This window comes from Rhinolophus sinicus, chromosome X (assembly GCF_036562045.2).
Source record: "Rhinolophus sinicus isolate RSC01 chromosome X, ASM3656204v1, whole genome shotgun sequence".
NCBI lineage: Eukaryota > Metazoa > Chordata > Mammalia > Chiroptera > Rhinolophidae > Rhinolophus > Rhinolophus sinicus.
Genome location: NC_133768.1, coordinates 110,592,405 through 110,617,272, shown reverse-complemented (window position 1 = coordinate 110,617,272; position 24,868 = coordinate 110,592,405). Strand labels below are relative to the sequence as shown.

At 46.7% G+C, this 24,868-nt stretch overlaps 1 protein-coding gene and 1 long non-coding RNA gene across 5 annotated transcripts in view; one reads left to right on the top strand and one right to left on the bottom strand.

Moving 5' to 3' along the window:
• The window catches only part of LOC141569637 (uncharacterized), a 51,461-nt gene that overhangs the window by 17,114 nt on the left and 9,479 nt on the right, over positions 1-24,868 (bottom strand). For 2 of the 3 annotated variants that reach the window (XR_012493351.1, XR_012493350.1), the window contains 2 exons: positions 10,591-10,719; positions 9,869-9,964 (listed from right to left, as the gene is read on the bottom strand). This is a non-coding gene — a long non-coding RNA (uncharacterized LOC141569637). Of the gene's footprint in view, positions 1-8,291; positions 9,322-9,868; positions 9,965-10,590; positions 10,720-24,868 lie in introns of those variants that run through there. The other variant, XR_012493352.1, reaches the window with a different exon arrangement.
• PNMA3 (PNMA family member 3) lies at positions 17,295-21,468 on the top strand. Of its 2 annotated transcripts, none has more exons than XM_074323763.1 (3): positions 17,295-17,657; positions 17,908-20,105; positions 20,348-21,468. In XM_074323763.1, exon 2 carries the CDS (start codon positions 18,010-18,012, stop codon positions 19,375-19,377), a length of 1,368 nt encoding a protein of 455 aa, XP_074179864.1. In that variant the 5' UTR covers positions 17,295-17,657; positions 17,908-18,009; the 3' UTR covers positions 19,378-20,105; positions 20,348-21,468. The 2 variants fall into 2 exon arrangements, with proteins under 2 accessions (XP_074179864.1, XP_074179863.1); XM_074323762.1 differs by having other exon boundaries at positions 17,295-17,675.

Here is a 24,868-nt window from a genome sequence, read left to right as displayed (position 1 = left end):
TGTTTCTTGACTATCAATGTATCTAGAGTTATCTAGAAAGAAGTAGATAGTGGATTCCAGGATGTGGAAAACACATACTTCTTAACTGTACCATCTTATTGTTTGTTGACATAAGACATTAGTTACATAGATAATTGGTGACACATAGGTAATTAGTTACCTAGAGAAATATAGACATAATCAGAATGATGTTTTAGTCAGGAATCTGAAATTCCCATTCTTCTAAAATATGATTCCTTTCCAAATAATGTATTTTTACTATAGGTAACTAGTAGTGCTCAAATAACTAGTTTAGCAGAGACAATTGGAGATAACTAGGAAACGGGTTGAAATAATGTATTTTTATTATAGGTAACTAGTAGTACTCAAATAACTAGTTCAGCAGAGACAATTGGAGATAACTAGGAAATGGGCTGAATTTAGGAGGCTGACAGACCATTTTCTCAATTTTAAATTCTTACCCTTTGTTGAAATAATATGTGACATCTATTTTAATTGTATATAAGAAAAATGTGTAAGTACTATAGATAACTATCTATAGACAGCAATTTAGTTAAGTTAATTAGATACAAGTACAGTAAATATTTCATTCCAGGAATTGGAAACACATATTTCTGACCTCTAACTTTTGATTCATTATTACACGGGATGTTAGTTCTATAGAAAACTCATTGTACCCATGTAACTACTTATCTAGAAAAAAAATCTCAGGTGGCTGAAATACACATTTTGTCATGTCAAACAACTCCTTTCTTTTTGAAATATTGTGTTATATAGAAGGATGGTAGGACCTAGTTTACTAGCTATAACTAAAAAATATCTAGAACAACAGCTTGAATATTGAAAAACCGTTTTACTAAAATCTAAATTATTTCTTTTGGAATAATATGTTGGTACTGTAGAAAAATACTGGCACCTAGGTAAGTGACTGAGATAGAGATTACTAGTAGAAGCCAGGCACTAAAAAACATTCTTCTCAATTCTAACATCTAATTTTTTGTTGAAAGAAATAGATCACTAGTGGTACCTAAGTAACTAGTTTACTAGAAATAAGTTTAAAAACTGGTTAAATCTAGACAGTGGGAAAATATTATTTTCAAATGTAAATACTTATTTCTTTATAGAATATTGAGTTACTATTATAGAAAACTAACTTTAGTTAGGTAAGATTTAAATACAGAGAATGAATACAACAAAAATAACTGGGACTAATTCCCTCACACTGCCTTCTCGTCTTCATTCACACATATTTACTGTCACCAAGTTCTGTCCATTCATTTTCTAGCCGTCTTCCAAATACACCCGCTTCTCTCTACCTCCATGGCCACACTCCAAGTCCAAGCTGCGCCCATCTCTAGCCCAAACTATTGGCTTCATTCACCTCCTACCTGGTCCTCCGGGGGCCTCTCTTTCCCCCTCCATCCTTCTTTCCCAAAGCAGCAGAGAGATCCTTTAAAAAGTTAATCCGAGCCTATCACATCCCTCTCTAATAATACCCCAGGCAGGGGCTTTCTATCACCCTGAAAACGAATCCCAAGTGCCTGTCTGACCGCACCTTGCGGCGATCCCCCTACTTACTCTGCTCCAGCCATTTAGACTTCCCAGTTCTAGGGAAACACCAAGCTCTGGGAGTGTTCTTCCACTTCAGATGTCCAACACCTCCCCAATGCAATACCACTGCCTGAGGTCTCCATCCAATACCACTGCCTCAGGTCTCCATCCAATACCACTGCCTCGGCAGCTGTGGCAGGAAGATTTATTTGGTCAGAAGTCTCCCTTCCCTCCCTGTCCTTGCCATGCATGGTTCCCTGTAGGTGCCATATACTTCCATGCACACTGCCTTTGGGCTTTGGTCCATGGCTTACATTGGCCAAAAAAATGTGAATGATCTGAGGTACACCATGTCCAGCCAGAGACTTTATGCATAGTTTGGCTTGTCCTCTCCTGTCCCTGTCCTGGACCATCTGGAGACCTTGCGTCACTCAGGCAAGCCACTGTTCCTTCCACCTGGGTCCCAGAAGGAGAAGACACGTGGAGCAGACCTGAAGCCATCTCCACAACCTGACACACAGCCACAAGTGACCCAAAGGCTTGTGCACGAGAAATAGACATAAACCACCGAGGTCTGAGGCCTGCTTACTCTGCAGCGGTACTGCAGCAGATACAACTGCCTCAGGGGAGAAGCACTTCCTCTGAATGAGACGGCACTGAAAGTCTAGATAGATGAACAATGAGATACCCAGCTCCATTTCCCACCCAGCTCCCAGACCACCGGCAACCAGGTGAATATTTCCCAGGCAAAAGATGAAGAGAATTCTCCATGAAGGAAGAAAAAAGAAAAAAAACTAGCTCAAGAGAAAAGACCTGCACACTCCAGTCATGAGAAAATTCACCATAAAAAAGCCAGTTTACTTCATCACCCTACGACCATGCCCTCCAGTGAGTAGTGCTTCCCAACTCGCATACACACAGCTGGCAATCAATTCCAATTCATTTTTAAGGACTTTACTCTTTTTCTTTAATTAAAAAAATACCAAAATATTCATTTTGAAGTGGGAAAAGAGTGACTATCCCTTGAAAGAAGCTCTTCTGCCTTTGCGAAACGGTGCTGTGGTGTGCAGCTTGGGGCCACAGCAGCGTCTTGCTGCAGTGCTTCTGCATTGCTTCATGATACTGCAGCTGTCCGTCCCATCGCCATACTTACCCTGGATAACTCACTGTACTCCCGACCACTATCTCCTCACCTGGGCGGCTTCTGCACCCATTCTTCACATAACAGTCAAGGAGTTATTCTAAAATGCCCAATGAATCAATTACATCACTGCTTGGCTCAGAACCCTCCCGTTGCTACCAGACCGCTGTCCATGGCCTAAGGAGCTCCTGCCGGGTCCTTCCAGTGCAGCTCCCACTCGTCTCCCTTTCAATGGCTCTACCCCAGGCAAGGTACACGGGCCTTTCCGTTTCTTGAAAACACCTCTCTCAGAGGTTGCACCCTTTTTGCTCCCTTCATTTGCCTGGACTCACTTTTTCCCAGTCCTTCCCCAACTAAGGCTCCTTCTCATCCTTCTCTCCTTTTCTAAAAGAGGCTTTTTAAACCAACTGCATATAGTAAGCATCCTCCCTCCATGCTTACTTTGCATCTTTTTGTCTGAACATTGACCATGATTTCTAATTGCATAGATTTTTCCCCTTCCTTGAGTTATTGTCTGCTCCCCCAGTAGACTGTAAGGACCACTGGAGCAGCCTTCACTACAGCATTCACTGCAGAATCCCTAGCGTCCGGTTCAAAGCCTGGTCTGGAAGACGCCTTCCAGAAACAGCTCTGAATAAAAGAGGAAGGTGATATCAGTAACAGGGTGGAAAGTGCATGATGTAAGTTCTCGTGAGAGGGCAGACCCCCTTGCCTCTGCGTGTGCGGCTGGGGGAGATTGATATAGAAATGAAATGATGGCTTCCTTGCCCCACTGCCAAGTCCTCTGCCTTCCCTCTGCAGTCTTCCCCTCACCTGGCCCCACCGCTGGCCCTGACTCCACTGGCTGAGGGTTGCAGCAAAGGCAGAGACATGGGAGAAGGGAGAGGACTGGGACCTGCATACAGAGTGCGGGTCCTGGAGGAAGCTGCGAGCCCAAGGGGCTGGAGAGGAAGAAATGAAGAAAGAGAAACCTGGGTCCACATGGGGAAGGAGGGGGGGACCCTTCCTACGGGTGGCAGGGGCTGCCTGGTACAGATCCCTGGGCCCAGCCTGCTTCTCTGTGGCTTTAGGACCATGCCTGACAGCAGGTAGGAGTCGAAGACCACGACCCACCCGGGGCCCTTCTGCCACTGCCTCTAGGAGCACAGATGATTCAACTGCAGGAGAGGAGAGAGAAGATGAGAACTCATGGCCATCGTGTCTCCATGCACAGAAGTCACTGTGACCCTGTGGTACATGTCCATCCCATCTTTTCCCTGGAGGCTTTAAAAAGACATCCATGTGGGCCACTCTCTTGTCCCAATAGCAGAAGCAACACATGCTCACTACTGGCACAGTGCCAATCTACATGACCCATGCATCGTGGGTCCTTCCTTCAGCTGTTTCCTGGGGACTGTCACCGTTAACAATCTGCCTGCGGCCCTCAGCTGTGTTTCTGTGACTGTCACTGCTACACACAAGTGTCCTTTGGCCATGTTTCCAGGACCCTGGCTGTGCAGACTGCCAGACTGGGCTAGAATCCCAGCTTCTGCAGTGAGGAGCTGTGGGACTTTGGGCAAGTCCCTTCTTGGGCCTGGTGTTCTCACCTGGAGTAGAAGGGTCAAAACAGTGCCCCCCTCCCCAGGGCTCCTCTGAGGACTCTCAGGAAGGGTGCAGGCACAGTTGCTCAGCCCAATGCCTGGCACGTAATAACAATTTGTGTTATTTTAGCTGTGTTTTTTTTTCATAGCTAAGGTTATGCTATAGATGTACACAATTTCATGTTTTGGTGTTTTTCTTTAGCATAATATTAACTATGGACCCCTGTTCCTTAACTCTTTATTTTTGCATGATTGGTATATTCTGCCATATGCTATCCTCTAGCTCAATTGAATACTTTAGTAATGTTTTGATTGAGTATCTTTTTGCATGTATATCTATTTGCATTTCAGACGATCTCTTACAAATATCATTGGAGGGTCAAAGAATATAAACATCTTTAAGATTGTTGATACATCTCTAGCAGGCCTTTTGGCAAGAAATACCAATTTGCTTTTTTAATGCCAGCAAATGAAAATGCCCATTTGTTTTCGCTCAAATTATCATTTTAATTGCTGTCTTACAAATGGCAAAATTATCCTCTTTATTTGCATTTCTTTGATGACTAATTGCAATAGGACTTAATACTTAATTGTTATGTGTGTTTTTTCTTTGGTGAACTGCCTGTACCTATCAATTACCCACTTAGCTGCTGGAGACTCAGTATTTTTATTCTCAAAATTTAAAACTAATTTATATATTAACCTTCTGTCTGCTATATTTGTTCCAGAAGTTTTGCTCCACTGGCCACTTATATTTCAGTTGTGCTTATGAAGCTTGATGCAAAGATTTAAAAAAATTTATAGTAAGGTTTTTCCTCTGTAATTTCTTTTATTGCTTTTAAGCTCAGAGTATTATTTCCTATCTAGAGAGAATGTAAGCACTGATGATATTTTAGTCGAGTATTTTTCTTTACATTTACCTTAATCCTTTTGGTATGTATTTGAGAGTGTGGAATGTGTTAAGGATTTACCCTGACTTTTCCTCCCAACAGCTAAACGTTCTGGTACCATCGTCCTGGCACCATGACAATTGCTGTTTCCTTGATTTATATTGTAGATATGCGTGCATGTGCATCCCACCTTTATCTCTTTCTGATCCAGTCACCTGTTTATTTTGATGCCACACTGACTTAGTTACTCTACAGTCTAGAGTTCTACTTTGGTAGAAATGTGAAATTTTGAGACCAACTGAACCATGGGCAGAAGTATATGAAAAACAATTTTTAAACATCACGTTTGTTGAGAACATAACCTAAGTTTGCATCATGTTACTACCTAAGTTCCAACTTGCTTTAGTGAGTAGAGTTCAGTTTTGTAGCATATTTTGTCAAGGAAACATAACCTCAGCAAGGACATAGGAACTTCCTCTCCCCCACATACAACCCTGAGGGCCACCGCCCCCAGTATTTACTGTGTAAGTTACCCGACTGTTGACAACATTCTATTATTACAAGGCAATCACTAAGAGGCCTACATGTCTCCTAAAGTAAAACAAATGAGTAATGGCTGTGTGACAGGCACAGCCAGTGAAGGGAAAAGAACCAAGTAGCGCTTGGAAGTAGCCCAGAAGTAGGCAACGTTCAAGGGAGTATAGCATGACGTGAAAAAAATGAGAGTTTTCAAGCAAATCTGCGTGATCCAACAAGGCAGAGTAGCACTAGAGAACAAGGGTGAGGGCTGGCCAATGGGGACCTCCCTCAGGGATGGGGTCACATGCTAAGTTGACATTGGAGGAATTTCTCAAATTCAGGAGACACACTTCACATTAGGTAGAAGAAGAAACAGGAGTGAGCATGAAGTTCTGATTCGGATGGGACGCAGAGCAGGCATGACTTCAGGAGGAAGAGATGAAATTGAGGAAGGGAGAGAAGACAGAATAATTATGGGGACAAGAGGCTGAGAAGGAATTAAGCATGGGCTCCAGAGTGCAAGTAGAGGGGCATGCTTCAAAGAGGAAACTACAAGGAGTAGGGGAGCCTGGGTGTCCAGCTAAAAGACCTATGGTCCTCTAGGGCCCCCGTCATTACAAGGGCACCTGGGGGGTAAAACAAGAAATAGCCAATAAACACCGGAAAAAATTTCAAAATTAAAACTGTTTCCCCCTTTTCAAATTTATAGGGATTTTTAAAAACAACAGTACATGGTGGGAGGGTGTGGGAGATGTGTTTTCTCGTACACTGCTACAAGAATGTAAACTGGATAGCTTTTTGGTTAGCAATTCATAACATAAATCAAGTGCCTTGATATCCAAGACTGGAATCTGTTTATAGGTATAATATATAACTACATATACATACATACTTATATGTGAGCACAAAAAATAATGGAAGGAAATATACCAAAACATTAATAGGACTTTTCTCTAATAAGTTATTTTATTTGCTTCTTTATACTTTCCTGACTTCTAAATTTTTTCCCTGCACATGATACTTTTCTGATTAAAACAAACCAGCCAACAAGAGACACTATTTACAAACTAGAAGGGGGAAATCCCAGGGTCCTGCAGCCCTGAAGCTTAGGATGGCACCAAAAAAATCCAGCTCCTGTACAAAATTTCCTTTTGCCTTTAATAGGGAGCCCTGATGTTAGCCTTGAACAATGAGAAGGGCAAAGAGATGTGGAAATGGGAATTATCTATCAACCCTGGAAGGTTCATTCACATACAAGAAGAGGCATTACCAAAGGCACACAGATAACTGCCACAGCTTAATTGAACTGAGATGGTGGGGGAGGAGGGGTACCACTGGCTGCTTACAGAAGCTGACTAGTTAGAACACTGGCACACCTGTGTCTATCACCTGTGTGAACTGGCAGGGAAGGCAGGTTGGCTCAGATGCACCTATGAGCCTCTGGAGCCAAACCGCGCAGGTTCCACTCCTGGCTCAACCACATACCTGCTGTGTGAACCTGCACAAATCCCTTTCTCAGGGCCTCAGTTTCATCACCAACAGAGTGAAGACGATGGTATCTGCTACCTAAGGCTTTTGGGAAGATGAACTGAGCTATATTTGAAAAGCACATATAAGTCTGCACACCTGGCACAGTGCAAATGCTACATAAGTGTCTGCTCTTGTTATTCTTTGTTCCCATTCCCTGCATACTGATCCGAATACAAACAGTGAATGGTAAGGGGCTCCGTTCTGAACTGGAGGAAACCTTCAGTCGGTTAGGGAGGCCCAAAAGAAGTAGAAATGATAACTTTTTACAGCTTCAGGTGAAAATGAAGACATTAAAGGGAACCCCCACCCCAATGTCATCAATCTTCCTCACAGGCCTGTGGAACTGTTTAGAAAATGTCAGTTTTTTAAGGCCAATTCAACTTTAGTTTGCATTTAGTTAAAAACGACCCAGGAGTGTTGTGAGATGAAAGGAAATAATGCATTTTAGAGGTGTTGCATTTCACCACCTGCCCCACGATCGCACCCCGAGGAATTTATGCATAGAAGATAGACTGACAAATTCACAAAGATGTAGTATAAGGTTGTTGAATTTTGGTGTTGCTTAGAATAATGAAAACCTGGAACCAACCTAAATAGCTATCAGTAGTGTATTGAGTTAAATAGATTATGATGTGTTGATAAAGTAGAATGCTACACAGCCGTTAAAAAGGATGAATATTTGTCTACACCTTTGAGGTGTGATCAACAAATACGGTATATATTCAGTAAAATAGAAAGCTGTCACAACACACTACTGAGGGCAAAATAGCAGGTAAAGGATCACAGCATGTACCTCAAAGCCTCCATAAGTTCACGTGTAATTGTGCCAAGACCTGCATGGAAGGATGCTCATACAATGGTTGATAGTGGTTGCCTTCAGGATGAAGGATTTCAAGACATTTGTGTTTTCTTCTTTATGTCTTGCTCTATATTTTTTTAATTTCTAAAATGAGCACATATTGTCTTTGTAATAAAGCAAATCTGATTGGGTAAAAAATCTATTTGTTGAATGAATGAATATCTCTCTTTCTTTTAATTTTTATGTGTTTATTTGAGCCAAACTGATGACATACACTGGGGAGCAAGATCTCAAGTGCTCCCCAAAATAACAATTTTGCTGCTTCTCTTATGCATTGGAAATTAAGGAGGGAATTTAAGGAAGCTTACATGGAGGTGGGAGAAAACGGGGGGGGGGATAGATTACAGGATAGTTATGATTCTGTGCTCTCTTGAGGTTGGTTACGACTTATTTCAAAGGCATGTTAACTTACCATGTTTCCCTGAAAATAAGACCGGGTCTTATATTAATTTTTGCTCCAAAAGATGCATTAGGCCTTACGTTCAGGGGATGTCATCCTTAAAAATTATGCTAGGGCTTATTTTCCAGTTAAGTTTTATTTCCGGGGAAACACGGTAGATACACAGAAACAATGGGCAGGGCTGGCTTAAGGCAAAGATTTTAGTATTTACTAAAAAAAAAAAATTATATGCCTGGGACATGACTAACCACCATGGTTATGTGGGTATGCACCAGAGACCTTCCAAGTTAGGAGTTTATGATCAGATCACTCAGTGAGGATACTTTCCATAGGACCCCTTTTTTCCATCCACAGCATGAGATTATTTGGGGGATGGTTCTTTGGGGAAAACATCGAGGATCCAAACTTGAGGCTCTTGATGAGAGTGAGGCCTGACCCACATTCACCATCAGCATAGATCCAGATCCTGAGGCACTGTTTACAAAGGCCTCCCTCACCCCATCCCCCAACCTGGAGCTATTCTCCACAGGGGGCTGGGAAATTGCCTCCCAAGGCATTGAACTACTGCTCAAGTGCACAAACATCCATTTTATGGTGTCTCCTTAATCCTTTCCCTTCCCTACTGCTTAGTTTACAACATTATCACTTTGAAAGACACAGCAACAAAAAGTATGGGCCGCTAATGCGTCCAGTCCAGTAGACACAGATGCAGGAAACTAAAAGCCTGAGTCTGGATGGTTCCTGGGGATGGAGCCTCACAGACTTGGAGGGATCAGCAGCTGGGGTGCTCGGGCTCCCTGTGCATCTGGGATCCAAGGTGGAGCAGTGACACCAGAGTACAAGGGGGAGCCCTAAGGCAAGGGAATAAGAAGGGAAAAGTGAGAAGGGTCCCCCTGACTTTACCTACCTGACTATTCCAGGTGCCTTTTGGGAAGGAATCAATGTATGTTTTTAAAAAAAACACACAAACACAACAAATAGTTTCCTGTGTCACCCTCCTCCTGCCTTTTTCTTTGAGGGTAAGCTGCCATTATTAAACATGCTATTCTTTGGACTGGACTGTAACTGTCCTGTGAAGGAGAATGCAATTGGAATATCTCACAAAAATATAAATGCTGAATGTGGGTATGCACCAGAGACCAACAAAAAGCCCATACAACATTTAGAGTTCTTAAAGTGTTCATCTTTCTCCTCAGAACTGGAATTGTAAACCTCAGTTCAATCCAGCGCCTCCAAATGGGTCAGTTCCCACTTTCTATGAATGGATCAGGTATGAATACCTCCCATGGGGGATATGAAACAAATAGAAAACTGCTCTCACTACCAGAAATTGAAAGAGGCCATGCACTTCTTTGCTGAGCAGAAGGACATCAGCTTACCTCGCTTTCACTTACTCACCTGGACAGGAGCCTCGCGGCACTTCTCTTTTCAGCATCCATGGTTCCTCTGCTAGCTCTAGGTGGGAGATCATGTCTGGTTTGGAAATTGGAATCTCTGGTTTTTGAAAAAGAAAGGGGACTTAGCTATATGTGCTGGGGACACAATGTTGCCCCAGAGTTCCATTCCAATCACTTGGCCTTCACGGGAAGAGGGTATTTCTAGGAGACTCCACAGAATGGTACCAAGAATATTTCCACGTGATTTCCAAGACTGGCTGGAGGAAAGGAAGGGGTATGGGCTTGGGAGCAGGGGTGGGAAACTCTGTCAGCTGCAAGGAACAACTGGTTTTGTCCTCCCAGGCAGAACGGGAATCTCGAGTCATCTCCAGTGGAGCCTGACAGGCAACCTCCTGGCCTAGAAGATCAGAGGACAGAGACCAAAGCCTCTAAAGCAGTGTACGTAAGTTTATTAAGAGCTCCATTTACCACTAGTCTTTCAACTGGAAAGAGAAACAGAAACACAAATTAGACCCCTGCTTCTCCAGCCCAAGTTCAGAGGGTCCATGGGAAGGAATGCTGTCCTTACCCAGGGAGAGCAGGGTCTGGTACTTTGCCAGCTTCCCATCCTTACCTATGTCCCTCTAAGTGGGGTCCAGCTAACACTCACCCTCCTGGAAGAAGTCTGAGGGCAAATCTGTGGATAACACCGACTCCCCCCAAAACTAAACCACTCCTACTTACCCTGAGCCTCCTCAGGGAGGGCTGAAGTTGGCAGCGCTGTAGGAAGAGAAGATGGATGGGAAGTGGTCCAACAGTGTTCAAGGTGTCCTCTGCTCCAGGTCTGATGCCTGCCAATCATCTCGATCAGATCTTGAAATAACAAAAACCAATCATTAAACTCTGTAAGCAATTTTTACAAATAAGACAATGAAAATATATGGACTGTTCCCTAAGGAGCAGCCAGAAGACAGCGATCTTGGCTCAGATGGCCGAGCTACTGCAGGGTTGATGCCCCCACCAACAGAGCAAGAAGAGATTCTGGATATTGGTGTTCAAAGAGGAAAGAGAGTTGTCAAAGTGGAACTTCTAAAGGAGCTCGCTTTGTCAGAGGCTGCAATGTTGAGTCCCAGGCATTTCTACAGGGGCTGACAGGGCAGGTGAGCAAAAGAGGCCAGGGTTTGGCAAGCCCAGTACCCCACAGGCAAACAGAGCAGCTCTCAGTCCCTGCACCTCCAAAAGTCAATGAGGAAAACTGACCAAACCAGTCCCCAAGAGGAAAGACAAAGGCTGGTGAGCAAAGTTGACACTCACTAACATGTTTACATCACACTGCTGAATTTCACATCACCTTCCAAATGCAATCGACAATACAATTTTATAATGGGAGAATAAAGACGAAAGAAGTTTATGCTCTGACTAGCCCATAAAATGCCAAAAGGGAGCCATACAGAGAAGACAAATGCTGTATAATTTCACTTATATGTGGAATCTAAAGAACAAAATAAACGAACAAAACAGAAACAAGTTCATAGATACAGCGAACCTTTTGATGGTTACCAGATGGGAGGGTGTTGGGGGGCTGGGTGAAAAGGGAGAAGGGATTAAGATGTGCAAATTGCCAGTTATAAAAGCAGTCACAGGGATGTAAAGTACGGCATAGGGAATATAGTCAATAGTATTGTAATAACTATGTGTGGTGCCAGGTGGGTCCTAGACTTACTGAGGGGATCACTTTGTAAGTTATATAAATGTCTAATCACTATGTTCTACACCTGAAACTAATATACTATTGTATGTCAACTATAATTCTAAAAAAAGTTAGAAGAGCACTAAATTATAACTGCTAAGTGATTCTTGAGAAAATTTATGTTTTCAGTATATATTTCCCTAAATATTCTTTCAAAAGAAATCCTATAAAAAAACTGTCAAAAAATCAGCCTCATTAGAAAAATCAAAAATACGTTTTAAAAGACCATAACATAGTCAAAAGATCTACAGTCTTCTAAGCTTTGAAGAAGTCCAAAAGGAATTTAAAAAGTTATCTTCAAACAAATTACACTTTAGGAAGTAACACATGTACAAGTTTAATTATCTTATAATAATTTAGCTACTAAACTATAAAAGAAAATCTTAAGAAGATACATTCAGGCAATAAATGTAAGATTCCCTCAAGACACAAAAATTATTGACTGAGAAAAAAAACATTTATTGTATTCTAGATGCCAACACAAGTACACCACCTATTTAGTTGTCCTTTTCCTGAATTTAATAGAAAAGGAAAGAAAACACAAATAGATGAAATAAAAATAAACACAGTATCTCAATAAGAAAGCAGTTTTTTTAGGAAAGCATAAATTTGCTAGGACACTAAAAGCAAAGATGTATTCAAGGAATATATGAATATTTCTAATAGAGATTTTCAAATTAAAAGACTTTTTCTGCTGCCACTTGTAGTCAAACATAATTATCAACTAAATTATAGATATTAAATTAAACGATAGATTTATTCCAAAGAAAAACTAACACATGATTAAATCTGCAAGCAACACAAATAAACATGGAAAATCTAAACACTGGATTTCTAAAACTTTGACATGAAGGTTTCTATTGCTTTTATAAAGAAATAATTTTTAAAAACCAAACCTGCCATATTCATGTAAGTCCATGTTCTAATTTCTTTTTTTATATAGTCACGATCAAAATTAGTTTATTCAATACTCATCATATTATTCCCTTCTAAAAATTAAAAGATGGTATATGTTTTTAAAAATGAGCCTAAGTTATGGGAACCAATAGTCTTATTTACATTTCAAAGTTTCTGAAAGCCTTGTGTCAATTCATATAGACAACACAAGAAATGGAGAAAAACAAAAATTGAAATCTACTCATTTACTTTCTGCTCTAAATCCACTTCCCTGGTCTTGAAGAGTTGTAGTGATATTATCAGATTTGTAGATCTGCATTTATATGCAATGTGAACTTTTTTTAACATTTGTTACTTTGAAAATTGACCTAATTTCTTAATTTGAAAATTGACCTAAAAATCACAGGAAATAAACACTTCTTTATTGTGGCTAATACAACAGTAAAAGACTAAATTCTTCTGCTTGTTTTCCTGCATCCAGTGAAAACAACTAGCTGGCACCAAAGACCAACAAACCATTTCCTTTGGATCTCTGAACATGCCTGACCAGGTTATGCCCTTTTACTGGGCAATGGGAAACCCTCCAGGAATCCATGAGTCACTACCTGAGCTAACTGACCAGGAAAAAATGGGGGCTTTTTTTCCCTTTTCTTTTACACATTGGCAAGGTGCAATAAATTCGATCTTTAAAACCCTTCCTCTGTGTAAAACAACAGATTCTTGGAGGATTTCCTGAGGTCCGCTAATAGTTTCTTACTAATACAAAGGACGGTAATTTCGCCAGCCTTCCAAGTTTAAAAAAAAATATCAGGACACTTTGGGTCTTCCCTCTTTCACACACCCTATATGCTTGTCCTGAAATACTACCTGTGACAGAACAATCTTCATCCTAAACTCAATGCCTACACAATTAAGGTCTAGTGAAGCCAATCGCTAAGAGTATAAAAACCAACCTTGAGGACATTATGCTAACTGAAAGAAGCCAGACACAGAAGGACAAATACTATAGATTCCACTTATTAGAGCAAAGTCGTAGAGATAGTCAAATGGTGGTTACCAGGGGCTGGAGGAAGGGGAAAGTGGGGAGTTAGTGTTTAATGGGGACAGAGTTTCACCTTGGGTAGATGAAAAAGTTGTGGAGATGGACAGTGGTGATGCTTGCACAACAATGTGGGTACACTAAATGCCACTGAACTGTACACTTAAAAATGGTTAAGACGATAAATTTTGGTATGTGTTTTACCATCAAAAAAAATTTTGAAAAGAGTGTAGATACTACTTGATTTATTATTTCTTTTTTTTTTTAATTTTATTTTATTAAAATTATTGGGGTGATAAATCTTGACCTCTGCCCTGACATACCTATTCTAGCCTTTCTTCTCACTTGTCCTTGAAAAAACTGTTAATTTCTGTCCTTGAGCCTTTGTCTTACCCTCCTATAGCCTAAAAATGCCCTGCCTATCATTTCTAAGTCTTCAAATGCACCTTAAATTGCCTTCTTTTGTTCCCCATTGTACTTCCTGTTTAAACTTCTGATGTGAGCAGTTAATCATACAGTTTCTTGTAATTTCTCCATTTCACACTCGGGTCTTGTCCTGCTCTTTCTCCCCCAACACACCCTAAGTTCCTTGATGCCTAGGACTGGGTCTCACACTTGGCATAATAGAGAACTTTGAGGCACAGACCAGGTCTCAAAGGTGTGAGGAATGATCAAAGGGTGGGTGAAGAGGGGAAAGTTACAAAAGGGTGTCCTATGGGTTCCATCTCCTTCCAAGCTGGACAATCTGTGAGGGGTTAGAGGCTCATCACAGCCAGTCCAGGCCAGGGAAGATGATACATTCCCTCTCTAAGAGTTGGAGAGTCAGGGAGGTAAAGGAATCACAGCTCACCTCTGAACAGATTGCTAGGAGCCCATCAACCTTGCTCTCTTCTAGGTCATCCTTTTGGGGGAAGAGCAGAGTCCTGGGAAAGTAGTGCTGGGGGAGGAAGGAGAAACCATGGCAGACTCTGGCCCTGCCTGAAGCAAGCACACACGCCTAAGCTAAACATGTCCACACTGATTGGGTACTCCCTCCTGTGAAATGGCACTATTACCTATCCTACCTGCTTCACAGGCAGTGGAGTTCAAAATGAGATAAGAGAGAGTGCTTTGCTAAGTGGAAGCCAGAATGAAAGAAATGAGTGAAAGCCTGGGCAGCAGAAACCTGGGCAAGACAGGGTTTACACCAGGCAGCAGGTGACATCGGGGCTCCGCCTCTCTTCCCAGACCATGAAGGGAGCAGCCAAGAGAACACAGTGGGGCTACGCTGTCCAGATATCTCATTGATAACATTTTATATTGATCACACGTTAAAATAATACTTTTAGATATGTTGGCTGAAACTAATAAAATTATTTAAAAAAACACACACAAAAAAACATATCATTTAAGTTAATTCCACCCGTTTCTTTTGAATTCTAAATGTGGTTACTAGAAGATTTGAAAAGCATACATGTAGCTCGCATTATATTTCTATTAGACGGCGCTGGCCCGAGGAAATGCTGCCTAGTACACCACCACGTGGCGGCTTGATATCTCCAGGGCAACGGATGCCTTCTTGGCCCCAACCATCCAGCCTAGCAGTCCTCCGCCCCAAACATCGGTTTCCTCCTCCCTCGGACTAGGGAAGGGTGACCCGCTCCTCCTTCCCTGTAGCCTCTGGGTCTCGCCTCTCCGCCCCACTACATGAGTTGCTTACTCCATGGTCTCTCTTCATTCCCATCTGAGGAGTGGGCTTCACACCAAACTCTCCGTCCATTAGGGCTCCAACACCAAAGCCGTTAAGTTCCAAGCAGTGGGGCGGAGGGTCACCCCCGTGGGAACATCAGAGCGCCGGCCAAGCACGCTTGGTCCGTGCGCCAGCTTACCTCCAGCACCCGGCCTCACCGATCTCCTCCAGCAAGCCCTCCTCCTGCTATCACAGGCACCAAAGCAAGGCCATCACCATGGCAACTCGGCCCGACCCGCAGCCACAGTCACTCGACAGCAAGGAAGGCAAACCTCCAGCCTTCACTAGATGGCAGTTCAGGAAGGACGCCAAGCCTGCCACGGGCCCTCATAGCGCTTGCGCCCCACGACGCGGCGGCCGCCACCTCCACCGCGGCCTCCCAAGCTCCTCCCTGGCCCGTGGTCTTGTTTCCGGGGTCTCGGGTTCCCCGTCGTGCACTCCACGGGAGGGGCTATTAGCCACCATTGTACCCTAAAGATACACGGAGGCGCTGGAGCCCTCCCGAATGATGCTAGGAGTTGTAGACCACGGCCCAGGTGCAGGCGGGGTCTACGCAAGCGCCGCCCCGCCGTGGATGGCGGACAAGGAGGCAGAAGCCGAGGAGTCAGCGGCAAGAACCTGGCTAGGGGCTCCCGTGGCCAAGCTGCTTGCTAACAGACCTGCAGCCATGTGTGTCGTGGCGGGGAATGAGACGGTGTGGGTACTGGACAGGCACGCGGTGCTCCTGCAGACTGCAGGGGGCCGAATGAGGATTGCGACGGTTAACTCCCTCCACAGGGTTAAGTGCTTTCCGTGGGTCAGGCATTGGGCTAGGCAAGGGAGAGCAGGGAACCCAGACAAGCTCAGGCCCTGCTTTCTGCGAGTTCAGCAATGATACAGCATTGGATCCCATTGCCAGGATGCAGAAAGCTACTGAGAACGGTAGCCAACTACTGCCCACAGCAATGGGAGGGCTGGGGCCCAGCAGGGAACCTTCAACCAGGGCAACGCCTGATTCGGTTATGGGTCTATAGACTACCTGAATGGAACAAAGCACTGCTTTAAGAAATAATACCATTTACTCAGGTAAAAGTGAATGGCTAATACTAACTGGTTACACTAATCATTTTCCTTAACACACCCAAACCCTATCTAATCCAAACCAAAATTCTATTGATTCTACCTTAAAATATTTTTCAAAATCACTTACTCTTCTCCACTTCCAATATTACCACCATAGTCCAAGCCAGGAGTCTACAACAATGGGGTTTATTTGCCTCTGGGGATATACAGACTTTCCAAAGGTTAGGTGGGCAAGGCTACGTTTAATTTCCAGCTGTTTTACATTCAGGTGCTTGAAAATTGACAGCTTGTGCCGCTGGGGAGAGGCCTGCCCACAGGAGGCGAGGATGTGGTTGGCAGAGGAGGCAGAAGCAACACAGACCACTAGGCCCTGTCTTCAGGGCAGTCGCTCCCTCCTTCCCTCCTTCCGATGCTGCCTGTGACCCAACTGACAATACAACCCACAAACCACCACCCACAGGGAAAGGCAGGCCCAAAGGGTTAGGCTCCAAGTGGAGAAGCAGTTTCTCGACAATGGACGTGTAGCCCACAAAATGGGAAAGGCCCCAGCCAAGCCAGACATTGGGTCACCCTCTTTGTGGCTGGCCATTGGTACCAGGGCAGCGAAGCGCTTTGGTCTTCCCTGCACCGTCGCGGCCCAGGCCTGCTGCCTGTAGCCCCGGTGAGGTGTGGGTGCGCGTGTGCACATGTGGCATGTACTCCACTGAGCGGCACCTGGTGCACGTCTACATGAGGTGCTCCTCGCCTAGGAGGAGGGGGAGGGGAAGAGAAGCCCCATAAGCTCCCCACCCCTGGCCTGAACGCAGCGCTGGTGGGCGCACCTAAGGCCTGTCCAGCCGCTCTCTGGAGGGCACCCCAGGAGGCGGACCCCTCGCCACGCTGGCGCCCCAAGGGCACGTTCCGGAAGGGGCGGGGGACTGGGCTGGGTCCCGGATGGGCGCATGGCCTCTCGGACCCCTAGGGTTCCCCACCTCTGCTGGCGCCCCCTCGGGGGCAGGAGGAGCAGGTGATGTTACGTGAGGTCCTGGGGCGCATGCAACAGTGGTAACAGCCCCGCCGCGTGACCCGTGAGCGCCAATAGCCCGGCGGTCTCCGAGGCAACACGGAGGGTCCACGCTCCGACGCCACGGCGCCCCCGCCCCGAGTCCGCACTGCAGAGAGAGGTGGCGAGTAGGCGCCGGCGCGCTGGCCCATGTGCCGGGCCGAGAGAAGGAGGGCGAGAGGCAGCGAGCAGCGCCTGGAGAAGACGGGCGCTGGACCCCGGGGTTGCTGCGCTTAGCCGCGCGCCCCTTCTGCTGGGACCTGGATAAAGAAGGACCCCGCCCTAGGAGAAGGTGCTAGACTCGAGGAGGGTGAGCTTTTCCCCTGGAGATCAGGCCGCCCTCAGTCCGCCCCAGCAGGACTGCGGCAGCCCTGGGGTGAGGTGGAGGGTGACCGGTGTGGGGAGGGGGCTGCGGCTCCTGTGGGCCTACGGAGAGCGCGGGTGGAGCCTGGGCGGCCGGTTTGCCTCCAGAAGAGGATGGGCAGCTGCGGGGGGAGGGGAGTTCGGCAATAACCTTGCTCTCGCCGCGTTCGTATTCACAGGCTGTGGGTCTGCCGTCGTGTCGCCCTGGGAGTTGGGCCAGATTTCTGTGCATCACGCACGGATCATTCCCCCCAAAATTAGATGCCGTAAAGACTGGAACCATGCCTTTGAGCCTGTTGCAGGACTGGTGCAGGGGGGAGCATCTGAATATTCAGAGGTCCATGCTCATCCTGGGGATTCCTGAGGAGTGTGGTGAGGATGAGTTTGAGGAGAGTCTCCAGGCGGCTCTCAAGCATCTGGGCGCGCATAGGATCATTGGCAGGATGTTCAGGAGGGAGGAGAACGCCCAAGCCTTCCTCCTGGAGCTTGCCAAGGATATGGACTATGCTCTGATCCCCAGGGAAATCCCAGGAAAGGGCGGGCCCTGGAAAGTGGTGGTAAAACCTCCTAACTCAGATGGTGAATTTCTCAAGAGACTGAACCGCTTCTTAGAGGAGGAGAGACGGACAGTGTCAGACATGAACAGAGTCCTCGAATCGGACACCGATTGTCCCTTTCCCAGAGTGGCCATATCACCAGATTCCTGGACTTGGGCCCAGACCCTGGGGGCAGCAGTACAGCGTCTGCTAGAACAAATGTTATACCGAGAACTGAGAGTGTTTTCTGGGAACACTGTGTCCACTCCAGGGGTGTTGGCCTTTGAAACCTGGCTTGAGCACACCACTGAGATGTTACAGATGTGGCAGGTGCCTGAGGGGGAAAAAAGGAGGCGGCTGATGGAATGCTTGCGGGGCCCTGCGCTGCAGGTGGTCAGCGGGCTCCGAGCCCACAACGCTGCCATAACTGTGAAAGAGTGCCTGGCAGCCCTGCAGCAGGTGTTTGGACCTGTGGAGAGCCGTAAAATCGCCCATGTAAAGTTTTGTAAGGCCTATCAAGAGGCAGGAGAGAAAGTCTCTAGCTTTGTGTTACGGTTAGAACCCCTGCTCCAAAGAGCCGTAGAAAAAAATGTGGTCTCCCGAAGGAACGTGAATCAGGCTCGTCTGAAACAAGTCTTAGGTGGGGCCACCCTTACTGACAAACTTCGAGACAAGCTTGAGCTAATGAAACAGCGAAGGAAGCCTCCTGGTTTCTTGGCACTGGTGAAGCTCCTGCGTGAGGAGGAGGAGTGGGAGGCCACGTTAGGCCCTGAGAGGCAGAGGCTGGACCCGCTGGGAGTAGGCATGAGACCACCTGCCAGACCAGTGTCTTTCCCTGCCCTTGACAATACTCTACAGGCAAGGCCTTCCCGAAGTTCCCGGCGCAGGAGAGGCAGAGGCCAACGCCACAGGGCGGGTGTGTCCAGGGCTGGCTCTCGAAGTTCAGGAAAACGGAAACTCCACACATTCTGCTATAGCTGTGGAGATGATGGCCACATCAGGGCACAGTGTAGCAACCCTCCAAACCTTCTCTTGGTAAAGCAGAAGAAACAGGCTGCAATGGAGTCGGGAAACGGGAGCTGGGCTTGGGACAAGAGCCATCCCAAGCCCTAGGAAGCATAGGCTCAAGAGAACCGGGCACCCCTTCTCCTACCAGGCAGAAGAAAGGTTTTAACAAGGGGAAGGGGCAGTCCGCACAAGCAGCAGAGGACCTGAGTGGGGCAGAAGGGCAGGGCAGTCAGGACCAGGCCAAGCCCCCTCACCCTCCACCAGCTGAAAGGGACTCCACCCATGAAGCCGAACTCCGCTCATGGAGGGCCAAGCACACGTTCCCGAACAGGTACCAGCAACACAAACAAGGGGCCACCACACCCGGCACATGGGCTGCTCCAGCCACGGACAGGGATCCCACCACGGCAGAGGCTGATGGAGGTGCAACTGGGGGCTTTGGCCTCGGCCCCTTCATCTGGCCACCCCCAAACACCCACCCTGTGTGCTCTGAGCTAAGAATGCTGACCGGACGCCAGGCCACGTGGGGCCTGGAGCAGCCTTCCCCAGGGCCGCCCCTGCCAGAAGGAGCCAGTGCAGGCGAGGAAGAGCTGCTGCACACAGAGGTAGTGTCCCCCACCCAGAGGGGAGGCCGCAGGGTCCAGTCCGTCCTCGGAATCATTTGCAGCGCTCCAGGGGAGCCCCAGGAAGGCAGCACCTCGAGCCCCTGTGCAAGTCAGGCCAGGAGACCCAAAGGTCCTGGGAGCCCAGCGCCAACCTACAGGCAGTTTCCTCCCCCTGCAGCCTGGATGGGCTATGGGGACAAGGAGAGCAAGGACAGAGAAGAGCCCCAGGTGAGAGCCTAGGCTCAGCCTGGCAAGGGGGTCAGTGGGGACTTGGGTTAGTACGCCACAGCTGGTTTTGGTGGCAGTGGGTGTGCAGGGACTTTTGTCCCCAAGCAGGAGGAGTAATGGAGGAGGGGGATGAGGGGAAGGTAGAGGGAGAAGACAGGAGGAGGAGGCGAGCAGGCGAGGAGGAGCAAGAGTTGGAGGAGGGGGAGTTGTTGGGGAGGTGTTTGTTTTGCTTGTTTGTGCAGAGCCACTGGAGACCTGGAGACAGCATGCGGAGAACAGGGACTGGTCTGGCGAAGCACCACTCAGCAGCTGCCAAGGCCAGCTCCAGCCCCAAACCCTGCCACCTCACACAGCTGAGTACCCCTGAGTACCCCTGGGAATACCCCTGAGCATCCTGTCCCAGCCTAGGTGAGGGACACCTGAAGATGTGTGTCACTCACGCTGCACTGGGAGACATTAGGGGCCATCCCTGGGGGACTCCCATTCTCCGTCCCCTGGGGAAGGCTGCTCCCTGTGCTGGGAAGCCCCCACCCCGTTTCTCTGTAGGCCCCCCTGTTCCTTCATGTCAAGTCATCACCCCCTGTCCCCCCCACACACCACACCAAACAGTTCCTGTGCAGAGCCGCCAGGTGTGCGTGCCCCCAGGTGGGTGTCCTCGCCGACCTGGGCAGTCACCCCTGGGCCCTGGCCCGTGCTGTGAGCTTCCTGCCAGCCAAGGCTCTGCTCGTTCTCATCCAGTGTGGTGACCTTAACCTCTGCTTTCTTGGCATAGATTTAAGCCAACCGCTGCTTGTTCTTGTGGAGATGTGTGTGTTTTTGTCTGAGCAGTTACCCCCGCTGATCACCCCACCCCGGAGACCCCGAGCCCAGCCCCAGGAGACTGCAGGAAACACGGATGAGGGCATGGCCGGTGCTCACCTGTGACCTCAGGAAGGAAGAACTGCACCGGGGCCAGAGGGGACTGTGCTCTGATGTCTCACCCTGTTGTTCCTTGTAACTCAGTTTCCTCGGCCTGGTGGAGTGTCCCCTGCTGTGTTTTCCAGCATCCTGTGACTGTCCTGTCCTGGCCATGGGGCAGGGCAGACCCAGCACGTGGGCCAGAGGGGGAGGGGTGCCCTGCAGTGAGTGGACATCGCCAGCGTCCAGCGTCCTGCAAGATTCCGTTGTGGGGCCATCAGGATGGGGGACTATGGCAGGAGGGTCTTGGTGTGGGGGGGTGGCAGCTGATTCACCTCGTCAGGGACCCCAAGGAGGAGGGGACCCGAGACCTATGGGCTCTGGTGGCCGTTAGAAGTTCTTTGTATTTTCATTCTCTTTAGTCGTTTCAGGAAATGTTTCTGTTCAATAAATGTCATCGAATGTTTCAGCTGTGTCTCGCCTCTCCTGTGGGCAATTGAAGGAAGGGTCCGCTGGGGGTGGGGAGTAGAAGAGTATCCTGGGACCCCGAGTCGGTACTGGGGTATAGTGAAGGCAGGGTACAAGAGATGTTGTGAGATCTGGACAGTCCCGGTAGCAGCAACTTGTGGGCATGGGCAGGGGCTGGTTGGGTCCCCAGGAATCTCAGGGATCTTCCAGGAGTAAGTGGGTTAGACATTGAAGGAATGGGAAGGGAAAGCAGGTAGGACAAGAGGCTCTGGGATCCCTGGCAGGGGTGTGGGGTCTCAGTGCTCAGTTGGGTCAGGGAGGTCACGTGTGTAGTCCCAGAGAGAGAGAGGGGCCTGGGTGTGAGGTCAGATATCCCTACAAGGAGCTTGGTGCTGGACCCCAGGGTGGGGTGGGCTGCCTGCCTACCTTTACGTGATCAGCTTACCCCTGCTAGCTGATAAGTGGCCAGACTTGGTGTAGACACTGAGGGACATTTGGCGGACTGTAGGTGTGAGATGCCTCAAGTTCTGGGACCATGCGGCAGGGCTGTCCGGTAGGGCTGAAATAGCCCCTCCGGTAGGGCAGAAATAGCCCAGGGATGCCTGGGCTGGCCATACTAGCCTTTCCTCCCCACTGGCAAAGCATAAGCATTGCGAAACCCCAAATGGCTCACCTCTGTCCTTCAGCCATCTCAGTGTTTCCCTTCTTTGTATATCTCACAAACCACTCATGGGGCAGTAAACATTGATCGAAGCTCTCAGCTTTCCCTTCAATTTCTTTTTCCACTTCTCAGTCACAGGGAGATCCCCAAGGTCCAAATCTTTATGTGTAGTTCCCCGGGCCCCTCCTCCTGGAGCCTGTGGATGCAAGCATGTTGGCAGTTGCCTCCCCAAGGCTTCTAGCTCCTCTGTGACCATCTGATCTTTACCTTTGACACACTAGGCATGTATGGAACTTGTGGCTGACAATTCATGAGTTAGATTTGCTCCCACATGAGTTTTCTACGGCTGCTGTAACAAATGACCACAAACTGAGTGATGTAAAACAACAGAAATGTATTCTATTACAGTTCTGGAGGCCAGAAGTCCAAAATAGTATCACTGAGCCGAATCAAGTTTGGCAGGGCCGTGCTGCCTCTGGAGGAGGCCGTAGAGGAGGATTCTTCCTGCCTCTTCCAGCTTCTGGTGGCTGCCAACATTCCTTGGCTATGTCTGCATCACTCCAATCTTCAAGGTCAGAATTTTCCAATGTGTCTCTGCTCCTTCTTAGTATTGTCTTCTACTGCTCAGCATGTGTGTGCATACGTGTGTGCACACGTGCATAGTCATGTATATGATGTCCTTTGCCTCTCACTTATAAGGATAGTTGTGATTGGATTTAAGGCCATCTGGATAACCAGGATAATCTCCCCATCTCAAAATCCTTAATTATATCTGCAAATTCCTTTTTCCCAAATAAGGTGATATTTACAGGTTCCAGGGATTAGACTGGCTATCTTTGAGGGTCTTTATTCAGCCTACTCCAGGTTCCAATTTATGTCCCTGCTCTATTCCAACCTACTGGGCTCACCCCTCCCTTCCACTGATATCTTCTATTGGAAACTTCCTGCAGATAATTGTCTAATAAATCCACACAATAAAACAAAGTCTTGGCTTTCTGGGTGAAAAATTATTTTTAAGCTTTATATACTTCTCCAACCTAGGAGTTAATAGTCACTGGCTCCAGCTTGGGAAGGAAAGGGTGATTCTTATATCTGTTAGTCGCTGACAGTCCCTCCTAGGAATAGGCTTAGGTTTTTCACGTGCTTCATAATGGCACATTTGTAAGACAAACAAGCTACTCTTTTATATCAATATAGATTATGGGGGGTGACCGGATGGCTCAGTTGGTTAGAGTGCGAGCTCTGCACGACAGGGTTGTTGGTTCGATTCCCACATGGGATGGTGGGCTGTGCCCCCTGCAACTAACAATTGAAAACGGCAACTGGACTTGGAGCTGAGCTGCGCCCTCCACAACTAGAATGAAGGACGACTTGGAGCTGATGGGCCCTGGAGAAACACACTGTTCCCCAGTATTCTCCAATAAAATGTAATATATATATATATATATATATATATATATATATATATATATATATATATATATATATATATAATGTCACATGACATAATTTTAATGTCATAACATGCCATTCTTGACATAATTCATGCGGGAGTGAGGATAGAAAAGAAGACAGCACATGAAGGAGACAGAGTCACACCCTGTCATCTTCTCTGTATGTAATATTCTGTATAAAGTTTGTATAGGTACATACCAAATGATAACAGTATTTACCTTTGAGGGGGAGAGTGAGGTTCACGAAGGGGTCAAAGAAGGACTTTTGCTTTTTACTCAACTGTATCATTTAATGTTGTAAATATTAAATAAACATTTTGTTTGTCTAAGTAAAAAAGATAAATATATATCATTTACTATTCAAGAGGGAAAACAAGGGCAGCTGGTTGGCTCAGAGGTTAGAGCGCGGTGCTCATAACACCAAGGTTACCAGTTCAAGTCCCCCATGGGCCAGTGAGCTGCACCCTCCACAACTAGATTGAATGACAACAATGTGATTTGGAGCTGAGCTGTGCCCCCCCCCCCCACACACACACACAACTAGATTGAAAAACAACGACTTGACAGCCTGGAAAAACACACCGTTCTCCAATATTCCCCAATTTAAAAAAAGAGGGAAAACAAGACACCAAACAATTCTTACAGAATGATCCCAGTTCAATAAAATAATACCAAATTATATATGTATATGTTTCTATGTATGAATGTTAAAGGAATAGGCAAAGTTCTGAAAAGATGCTCACTAAGTAGCTGACAGTGTTCTTTATGAGGAAAGGGGACAGAGGCGGAAGTGTGAGGTGCAATCTTTCTTCTACATACCTCCTGTTGTTTGAATTCTTTACCATGAAAATACAGTCGGGGAGTATGGTGGTTAACTTTATGTATCAACTTGGCTAGGCTATACTGTCTAGTTGCTTGGTCAAACGTCTATCTAGATGTTGTTGTGAAGGTAGTTTTAGATGTGACTACCATTTAAACCAGTGGATTTTGAGTAAAGCAGAATACTCTCCATAATCTGAGTGGGCTGCATCCAAACAGTTGAAGAAGGCCTTAAGAGACAAGACTGAGGTCCTTCAAAGAGGAAGGAATTCTGCCTGGAGAATTCCTTCCTGTGTTTGGACTCAAGCTGCAACATTAACTCTTCCCTGTGCCTCCAACCTGCCTGGCTGTTCTACAGAATTAAGATTTGTTAGCCCCCTACACCACAATTTATATACACTACATCTCCTATTGGTTCTGTTTCTCCGGAGAACTCTGACTAATACAGCAAGCAACAGAGATGA

Excerpts from the sequence above, each read along its gene's own strand:
- PNMA3 (XM_074323763.1), top strand. The coding sequence starts at position 18,010 with ATGCCTTTGAGCCTGTTGCAGGACTGGTGCAGGGGGGAGCATCTGAAT.